Genomic DNA, 10485 nt, shown 5'->3' with positions numbered 1-10485 from the left:
CACACACACACAAACCTACTGTACAGTATCAGAGCCGGAGTGTGTGTGTGTGACTTTTGAGGCTATAATACGTCTTCAACAACCTTGGGATGTCTTTGCAGTGTGTTGTAGTTCTGAGTTGGAGTAATAAAAAATTGGACGGAAAACACAGCAGAATACTGACCCCCCCCCCCCCCCCCCCCCCCAACCACACACACACTCACATCACTGAGATGAAGTCCCTAATACCCCTCTTTATTATCTAACCATGTCAGAGAATATGAGGATAAACGAGTGTGTGCACTCTGCTGTAGTAACACTACCACTGTGAACCCGTAGTAGTCCACAGTATACTATTATAATCATAACTGCCCCCCCCCCCCACACACACACACACACACACACACACACACACACAACTCTCCCTAATGCTTTGCCATATTGCTAGTAGGCCTAAAATTGTACAAGAGCCTAGGGGAAAGCAAAGCAGCATTTATTTCTATAGGATAACGGCCCGCACCGCAGCGTCACTGGTAGTAGATGCGACATTAATCATTTGTGTTTGAGGGTGTGGCTTCAGACACATGGCAGCCCGTCACGGATGCGGCTCGCCTAGCCTTGCATTACAAAGGCAACGTTGCAGGATGATCACAAAATAACCACACTGACAACCCCCCGAAAAACGATTCCTGAGAAAATAACGCACGTTTTCATTTTGCAATGCAATCAATGCTACAACTACGCCTACACACTATGCGCAGAATATCAAACGAATGAATTAATGAATGCAGCCACTCACAGGAAAAGGGACAGTGATGTTTGATTCCGCAGATCTTCCAAATAATCTAATTCCTTCAGTAGAGGCAGAGCGACAGTATACAGCGACGATTTCATCGACTATGTTTTAAAGAACATGCGGTGAATCCCCGGCGACCAGAAACAGTGTAGAAGCGGTCGCCTATCAGAGTCTCCGCTGGGACTCAGTCTCCCTACAGTGTAGGACGACAGTTATTATTCAGCAACAGAGAGCACCACGATGACAGATCTGTAGCCTACGGTGAAGGTCGCGTAGACTTAGATCTATTCCAGAACTCTCTTCTGCCCCGTCCTTGCCTACGGCCATCTCTCTCTTCCTACCTCGATGCCCCGTTGTCACCGAAACACCGACCTCAACCGTTCGTGACGTCACGACACGGATGGATAGTGCTAGGGCCAAACCGGTCGTGGTTATTACCGTGGTTATTACCTCCGCCCAGGATGAAAGTCCGGGGGAGGTTATGTTTTCAATGCCGTGCAGGGTAGGCTACGAATTAACCGAGATAAAATTGGTCATTCAAATTGTCAATGTTTGGCAATTCAAACTGTCAATATTTAGTCAAATAGCCTATTGGCAGTTACTTATCTAAACAGAATACCCATCTTGATTTCTTGACTTTTAATCAATTTCCAATCAATTAGGCCTACTCATGAAAACCAATGCCAGACCAGTGGTTCTCAAACTTTTTTCCAAGAATGTACCCCCATTTAAATATTTTTTTCAGCCAAGTAGCCTATCCAGAGCAAAATCTTTTTGGAACCGTTCTAGATGTTTTTTTGGTTTTTTTAGGGGGGGGGGGGGCGGGGCACTAGAGGACTTTAGAGTGCTCAGAAATAAAAATGCATGGCCCTCCCTCTGACAGAAATATTTTTCTTTGACCCTCGCTGATATTTTGAAAAAAAAAAAGCCCCCCACCCACCACCACCAAACAGGCAATAGGCTATTCATTTTAATATGGTGTTACTCGAAATAAGAAAACAACATGAAAATTGGTCTGGTAGTTTTTGCGTAATCCTGGTCCAAAAAATGAATGGCGGTGAATAATTGGCCGTGTTTGGGCGCCTAGTATATAGTATATACCCACCCCGTGATTCGGATCCGCTCCAAATTTAATGGTTTCTAAATTGTCACATGCTACACCCTTCCACTGAGTTTTGTGAAAATTGGTCAGGTATTTTTGCGTAATCTTGCTAACAGACGAACAAACAAACACACGGCACTAAAAACATATCGGCTGATTGTGATGTTTTACCTCTACAACTTTCGGCGGTAAAAATGCAGCTCGAGCCCAACATCACCAACAGTAGTGTGCGCGCGACACAACCGCCGTTGGTGTCGGTTAGGCAATAATCACTCCTGACAGGAATCACCTCAAAACTAAGAAACACCTTTTGATTACGTTCGGCCGACAACTAGTGGGATTGCGTTCAGCCGACAACAAGTGGATTTTACCTACCCAAACAAGGACAGAGTAATAGCCAGTCTCCCGTTACTCATCTAGTCTACCTCTTGGCTAGAGCTAGTGAGGACTGTTGCTGTTGTCTCTACCGCCAGAGAATGGACGCCGTTAACGTTACTGGTAAGAGTAACTTTAAGGAGACTAGTTAGTGCTAGCTATCTAATGTTATGTTACTAGCTCAGCTACTCAACTAGCTAGCTATCACTACCGTCTAAGTGACCTATCTAGCTAGCTGGCTAACTTTAGTGCTAGCTAGCTTACAGCTGGGGCTAGATAGCTCTTACCTTTGTCCCTTTTTTAAAATTAAGCACAAAGTTACTGATAGTCTAACAGGTAGCTAAAGTTAGAATTTTACAAATCAGGCAAAGCTTTAGCTAGCGTTAGCTAGCTAGCTAGTTACTATTTTGCCTTTCGTAGCTAATATACGTTAGTCATCTTAAGAAGTTAAATCAGAGGCTAAATTATGCATACTAACGTAAATGCGTAATAGAATAGACAACCAGATAGAATATAGCTACTAATAAAATAGCTGACCGTTACTAAACAGCTATCTAACGTAATTGTGCCAAATGAGGCTGAGGGCTGTGTGTGTGTGTGTGTGTGTGTGTGTGTGTGTGTGTGTGTGTGTGTGTGTGTGTGTGTGTGTGTGTGTGTGTTGCAGCCCAGAGAAAGAAGTCTAAGTTCCCTACTCCGCTGGCCAAACTAGGGAGACAGGGAGGAGAGGAGAGGAAGAAGGAGGGAGAGGGGGATGGAAATAAGAAGAGTCTAAGTGGAGCACCAGGAGGAGAGAAGATGAGGGGAATGAAGAAGTGTATGTCAAAAAAAGTAAAGGAGGATTCTGGCGCTGGAGGGGAGGTAGAGAGAGAGAAGAGAAAGGAGGAGGAGGGTGCTGATAAACCGACTTTGAAGAAGAAGAAGAAAGAAAGTGGAGAGAGTAAAAAAGAAGAGAAAGAGGCAGGACAGAAGAGAGTGGGGGAGAAGGAAGGAGAAGAGACACAGACCAAGGTAGAATTGCTGCCTATGATAAATGGTCTGCACTTATATAGCGCTTTTATCCAAAGCGCTTTACAATGAAGGCCTCTCATTCACCCATTCACACACACATTCACACACCAATGGCGGCAGCTGCCATGCAAGGTGCTAGCCTGCTCATTGGGAGCAATTTGGGGTTCAGTGTCTTTGCTCAAGGACACTTCAACATATGGACAGGAGAAGCCAGAATTGGACCCGCTGACCCTGCGGTCATTACACGACCTGCTCTAGCTCCTGAGCTACAGCTGCCCTATGGCTGGGATGGGGGGATGAGAGAATGAAAGAGAGAGTCTAACACTAACCCACCTGGAGGGAGAGAAGCTGGTCTACTTTCAGACCAGAGACACACACACATACACACACAACAACAATACTCACAGAGGGGTGTGTAGCACGAGGGAAAGAGTGAGGGAGAGAAAAGAGGACCTCATTGTTAACTGACTGTTGACATCTCAGTCACACTTCAACCTCCACCTCTCCTCCCTTTCCCTCTCCCCCTTTCTAACATCCTTCTCCTCCTCCTACCCTCTTCTCAAGTCTCTGACAGACAGTCAGTATGAGGACATCTTCCAGAGTGCAGTGGAGCCTTCCCTGGACAACTGCCTAGGTGGGTACAGCCGTACCTCCTCTCCTCCCTCCATCCTCTCCTACACCTCACATTACGTTAACAGTCATTTAGCAGATGCTTTTATCTAAAGCGACTTACAATCATTTAATTTAACATTGGTAGTCAGGGTACTACTACTCACCAGAACTCACAAGTGCATCTCCTTTCTAAACAAGTGACTAAGAGCATAATCTAGTGCTGAAACCAAAGTGCAAGAGTATCAGAATATAAATACAAAACTGTAGGTGCTTAAGAGGGAGGATCATGGTAGTATCGTGGTAGTACTTCGCCTGCGGCGAAAGATAGGCAGCGACTCTGCTGTCTTGACGTCAGTGGGCAGTTCATTCCACCACTGCGGGGCCAAGACAGAGAAGAGCCGTGACGGTGTTGATCGTCTGCAGGGGCCTCGGAGTGACGGGGCAACCAGTCGCCCGAGGTAGTAGAATGTAGTTGGGAGGAGATGTAGGGCTTGACTATGGCCTGAAGGTAGGAGTACACCTCCTCCTATTTCTACCATAACGTCTATCCATTTGATGTGTGTGTGTCTGTGTATGTAGAGGATGCCAAAGCTATACTCAGTGAAGTTGAGCTGTTGCAGGCCAGTATTGACCAGGTCTCACCAAGGTAAAACTCTCTCTGTCTCTCTCTCTCTCTCTCTCTCTCTCTCTCACACACACACACACACACACACATACACACTCTCACAAACATGGTTAGCAGGGAACCACAGTGGAGGTGGTGTGTGAAGAGTGTGAGACAACAGTGTGTGTCCTTACAGGGGGGAGGAGGAAGGGCAGCAGGACAAAGCCAGGGGCAGCAGAGTCTCCCACTCACACAAGAAGAGATGCAGACAGGAGGAGGAGCAGGAAAGTGATGGGGATAGTGACTCCCCTCTAGAATGTAGGTACATCTCTGGGCTATCCTCTCCAGTCCTCTCCCTCTCACAATCCATCTCTTCCCTCTATTTCACTCTAATTACCACAACGGTTAATTCTCCTCCTCCTCTTTCTTCTCCTCCTCTCCTCTCTCCCCTCCTCCTCTCCTCTCCTCCCTGCTCTAGATGACAGGTGGGTCCAGTGCAGCAGGCCAGACTGCAGCAGGTGGAGGAAACTGCAGATGGATGCTGACCTCTCAACCCTGCCTGACGACTGGACCTGTCAGCTTAACCCTGGTACACACACACTCTCTCTCTCTCTCTCTCTCTCTCTCACACACACACACACACACACACACACACACACACACACACACACACACACATACATACACACACACACACACTCTCTGTCTCTCTCTCACACACACAGACACACACACTCTCTCTCTCTCTCTCACACACACCCTCTCTCACTCACTCACATACACACGCTCTCACACACACAAACACACTCTCACACACACACACACATACACGGTAGACCTGGTCTGAGGAGAGAGGTATAGAATGTGTGTGATTGTGTGTATACGTGTGTTTGTGTGTGTCCAGACCGTGCCTACAGTGTGTGTGGAGGTGCGGAGGAGCACTGGTCTGGAGGAGAGACAGATGTTATCAAGTCCTGCCTGGTGCCTGGAGCTCTGGTCTGGGCCCAGCAGCCTGGATACCCCTGGTAACACACTTACACATGCACACACACTTCATACCAGCAAACTCGTCGCCTTTCGGCTACATTCGCCATTGCTAGTGTCAACCAGGTCAGTCAAGTGAATCGTGTAGATCCAGAAGGTTATTTAAAAGGGCGGGTATGCGAGGAGAGAAGACTGCTCTGTTTGACGCCCTACGTGCGCAGGCAGAGTCCTAGGCTGTCAGCAAGAGAGAAGGCTCTCTAGAGTTTTCAGATTGCCTCATTAATGTTATCAGGTTAACTATTAGCATTGGGTTTTAATACGAAATAACCACTGCCAAATTGTCTCTCAAGCCTCACGTTCCCTTTCCTTCACGAATATTTGCAAACTATATTAATCTTTTGTGTATGTGCGTGTGTGTGTGTGCATCAGGTGGCCAGCCATGGTGGAGAGAGATCCAGACATCAGGACCTTTTGTCAATTCAACAAGAAGACTGACCTCTACCCTGTAAGACACACACACACACACACACACACATCACTGGACTCACAGAACAAAGTGTCTATACCAAACATAAGCATTGTTCATTGTGTGTGTGTGTGTGTGTTTGTGTGTGTGTGTGTGTGTGTGTGTGTGTGTGTGTGTGTGTGTGTGTGTGTGTGTGTGAGCAGTGCAGGTACCATGTCACATACCTTGGGAAGTCGGTGAGCAGAGCCTGGGTGGAAGGAGCCAAGGTCAAGCCCTTCAGAGAGCAGAGCGAGAGCTGCGCCATCACTGTCAGTCTGGGGGGGGGGCTTCCGTTTTCCCTTGATGATACAGACTACTACCTCTAGCTGGACATATTACCATTCTGCAATAGGGGGGGGGGAAACGCAGTATTTCTTTAAACCAATCACAGTCGTCTTGGGTGGAGCCAGCCCCGGACGCAGCAACTGTGCTCTTGCTAAATAGTCTGGATTGAATCTGATTGGTACCGAGAGAATCTCTCGGCCCGAATCTGATTAATTTGCGTCACCAGTCTCGCCACTGGTTGGGCAGTGTGACAACGAATTACAAGGTTTATTGCCAAAACCTACATCCATTGAGTCAGACTAATAGAAAACTAACTAAAGTTAGCATTATGTAGCTAGCTAGCGTCGATTGATTCCGGCATCGAATCGAGCATTCTAGCTAGCTAAGGTTTTCTAGCAGAAGAATAAGTACATTCATGTTAAATAGGCCTTAGTAATTAGTACTGTAGTAGTAGTAGTAGTAGTAGTAGTAGTACATTAGTAGTTACTAGTCAGTAGGAGTAATTAGTTGTAGTTTGTAGTAGATATAGTTATTAATTGTGGCTAGCTATATAAGTAGTGTTTGCACTCTGTGTGTGTGTGTGTGTGTGTGTGCGTGCAGCTGAAGTGTTACCAGACGAACCTGAGAAAAGCTGTTGGCATGGCAGCACAGGCCCAGAAGATCACTCTCCAGGTTTACCCATCCCTTCCTCTCTCCATCCATCCCTCCCTCTCTCTCTCTCTCTCTCCATCCATCCCTCCCTCTCTCTCTCTCTCTCTCCATCCATACCTCCCTCTCTCTCTCTCCATCCACTGCTGCTTAGTGTCTCTCCCACTAGATGGAGACACATTCTAGTGACATACAGACACTTCTAGACTTTTTCTGTCTCTTCTGTATGTGTGTGTGTGTTATAGGGCTGTCAACTGAGCTCAGAAATGATATTCGACTTTTTCTCTTAAATATTTTCGATTGGAGCTACTTGGATGGCGCTGAGTGGGCGCGCTCCGCATAACGCAATACCCCTGCTCGGGCACACTCACCTGGATGCTCGCGGGCGAGCAGAGGAATTGCTCTATGCTCGCTGCCTGCATGCCTCCAAGCTGCCAAACGATTCCGCTGTGAGCATTTGATGGCGTAAATGGTCCATCCATTCTAGCTTCAACCATTGTCAAGAACAAGCACAGACGGTAACGTGAACTTATATTTATACTGTCCCTCTGACAACATTCACGGGAGTCAAGTATCCAAGTAATACCCAGTGTACATGGGTGACATTTAGTGCAAACGGGGTCCTTTTATTAGGCCTTTTTCAACTGAAAACAAAACAAGAGGAACAGCCGATAGTGCTGGTCCACTTGATCAGATTCAATACTTGTTTACAATGTTGCCTGCCGGCTGCCGAGAAGACGCACTCCGATTTTAAGGAAGTAAGGTATTTCCTTAGCACCTAGATACATACATACATACATACATACATACATACATACATACATACATACATACATACATACATACATACACACATACACACATACACACATACACACACACACATACACATACACACAGGCTGTTTTTTGGCCACGCTGGAAAGATAGAATGTGGAATGTGTTTTGGCATGATTAGAAGATCTATTTTCAAGATAATTTTTTTCCCCAAAGTCGACAACTAATTGAAGTCTGATTATTAATTTGACAGCCCTAGTGTGCTAGTGTGTGTGTGTTTGCTGACTAAGCACAGGGGAATTAACACATTTTGTATCGCCCCCACTGCCGTATTTCTTTCCTCCCTCCCTCTCTACTCCTCCCTCCCTCTCTCTGTCCTCCTCTCCCCCTGTCTCAGAGGAGACTGGCCAGGTTTGGCTTCCAGACGCGTTGGACATCAGACAGAGAAAGCTCTGAAGACAGCGACCAAGCAGGTACACACACACACACACACAACCACGTTCACACACACACACAACCACGCACACACACCCGCGCACGCACGCACACACACACTCACACACACACACACTACTACTACTCATCAAAGCTGTGTAGTTGCTTATGGTGTGTGTGTGTGTGTGTGTGTGTGTGTGTGTGTGTGTAAAGAGGCGATGGGTGTCGTGTTGGACCATGAGAAGAATATGAGGAGGACGTTCAGCAGTAACAAGGTGAACACACTGACTGTTTAGAACGCTTCTAGGGTAGGGTTGGGCATCGAGAGATATTTCTGTTTTGTGCAGTACAGAGTTCTGTGTCAAAATCGGCGCGCGCACCCTGGCTCGTTGCTAGCTATGGGCACACTCGAAAAAAATACTTTTTTTGTTTGTTTGTTTTTTTAAGTATGATATACGTGGATTTCAAGTTCAGGAATTACATGGTTTATGCTTACCAAGCTCTGAAGTCATCCTGTAAACACCACAGGTCCTTTCACCTCTGCATTTTGAAACAACAGTAACTTGTAAATGGTACTAATTTCACCGAACATACAACAGCCATCCCTTCACGCTGTAAACCTCCACGAAATTCAGATTCGGATGAAGGTTTACAGCTGCGCATCGGGCCTAACAACACCCTTAAACTGTACATTATTCACAACAAAGTACTGCCTCTCGTACCTTATTGCTTAATTAAAAAGTTATTTATGATCATATACAATGGCCGATATCAAAGTTTCATCAAACAGTGCACTCTCGAGATATAGCCCGTCGCCGCCAACACACTCAATGGATCCATACAGTAGGTGCATAGACAAAATCCCTCAAAAACCATAAACTTTTTTCAAAGACAGGAAACTCACCAAGTGGTCACTGGTGTCCGTTGATGTTCTGGCAAAAAAATCACCACAAAGTATGCTTCCAATCAGGTTTTATTTATCATTTAGCATAGAACTATTTTCACTCACAATGCATACATTTGTAAACTTCGCTTGAACTTTGGGAGGACCACTAGGTGAGTTTCCTGTTTTTTAGGAATTTTGTCTATGCAACTACAGTATGGATCCATTGAGTGTGTTGGCGGCAACGGGCTATATCTCAAGAGAGCACCGTTAGACAAAACTGTATATGATCGTAAATAACCTTATAATATGGCTTATAACGCTAAATTCCGAACATGAAGAGCAGAATTGGAATTGGAACAATTGTTAAAATCCAAACGATGCCCAAACCTAACCTACAGTAAGACTGACACTCAATGCTATCTGTGTGTGTGTGTGTGTGTACGTGTGTGATTCTTAAGGAGCCCCCAGCTAAGAGACAGCATAAAGAGACAGGAGGAGAGGAGAGGAGGAAACACGAGGTAGAGAGGAAAGAGAAGATAGAGAAGAAGAAAGGAGAGATGGGACAGCAAAAAAGAGGAGAGGAGGAGAAGAGAAGAGGAGGAGAGAATGAGGGACAGGGAGTGAAGAAGAGAGGAGTGGAGAAGGAAAGAAGAGAGGAGGAGAGACGGGGTGTGAAGGAGGGAGGACAGAAGAACAAGAAAGGAATGTTTAAAGGACTGAAGCCTGTGAGCGAGATGACCGTGCAATCAGGTGACTAGTCTGTGCGTGTGTGTTGATGTTGGTGTGTGTTCTCTGTGTTGTAGGGCTGACCCTGAATATTCGATGATTCGATGGAAGGAGACTGATTCGAACATCAATCTCACAGTCGAATCATCTCAGTTGCAGAAAAATGTGGTTAAGAAACAGCTTGATTCCATCCATTAAATGTCTGCTTTTACATAGAATTGCCTGGCTTCTCCCATCTTCTTCGTTTGGGTGTGGATGTTTCACTCCCCCCCAAGCTTGGGGCCGAGGGGCTATCCTTTTACCACCCCGAGCCTGGGTGGGGTCACCCAGGCTATATAACCGGGCACACCTCCAGGAGTCATGTCACTGTTTCGTCATCCACAACCATCAGGCCATGCATTCCATTGGGTGTCTGGTATGTCGGACAGTCCTGGATGACATGATCTGCGGTTTGTTCCTCGACGCCGCAAAGGATACTGTACCAAGCCCCATCTGTGCATCAATGAGCGGAAGTGTCCGACGCCGGTCCGGAGGCGGTTAAGCCTCACCCACGCCGGTCTGGGTAAGTCCATCCCGGGAGGGGAAGGACCGGCGGCTGGGATGAAATTGGAGGTGTTTGCCTCCCACTCCGCACGCCAGGTGTGGTCCGCCCATCCTCGCTGATGTTAAGATCTCTGCATTGCTGCAGGAGATCCCGTGTGGCAGGCACAAAAGGGTGTCTCGACTTGAGACGCTAGGGTGACGCTACAGTGAGCCTGTCGTGG

General features: G+C 46.6%; 1 protein-coding gene across 1 annotated transcript in view; it reads left to right on the top strand.

The window, feature by feature from the left end:
* LOC311322860 (zinc finger CW-type PWWP domain protein 1-like) overlaps positions 1-9821 on the top strand; it is a gene marked incomplete at both ends in the record, with an annotated part of 11349 nt that extends 1528 nt beyond the window's left edge. The window contains 9 exons of the mRNA XM_084454978.1: positions 3835-3894; positions 4452-4518; positions 4673-4794; positions 4955-4961; positions 5394-5501; positions 5890-5965; positions 6130-6234; positions 8072-8147; positions 9799-9821. Coding sequence (XP_084311104.1) covers positions 3835-3894; positions 4452-4518; positions 4673-4794; positions 4955-4961; positions 5394-5501; positions 5890-5965; positions 6130-6234; positions 8072-8147; positions 9799-9821 — 644 coding nt within the window. The remainder of the gene's footprint in view (positions 1-3834; positions 3895-4451; positions 4519-4672; positions 4795-4954; positions 4962-5393; positions 5502-5889; positions 5966-6129; positions 6235-8071; positions 8148-9798) is intronic.
* Positions 9822-10485: the final 664 nt, after the last annotated feature.

The sequence above is a fragment of the Borostomias antarcticus genome (assembly GCF_949987555.1).
Source record: "Borostomias antarcticus genome assembly, chromosome: 21".
NCBI lineage: Eukaryota > Metazoa > Chordata > Actinopteri > Stomiiformes > Stomiidae > Borostomias > Borostomias antarcticus.
Note: the sequence above shows the minus strand (reverse complement) of the source record. Positions and strands in the feature narration are given on the sequence as shown.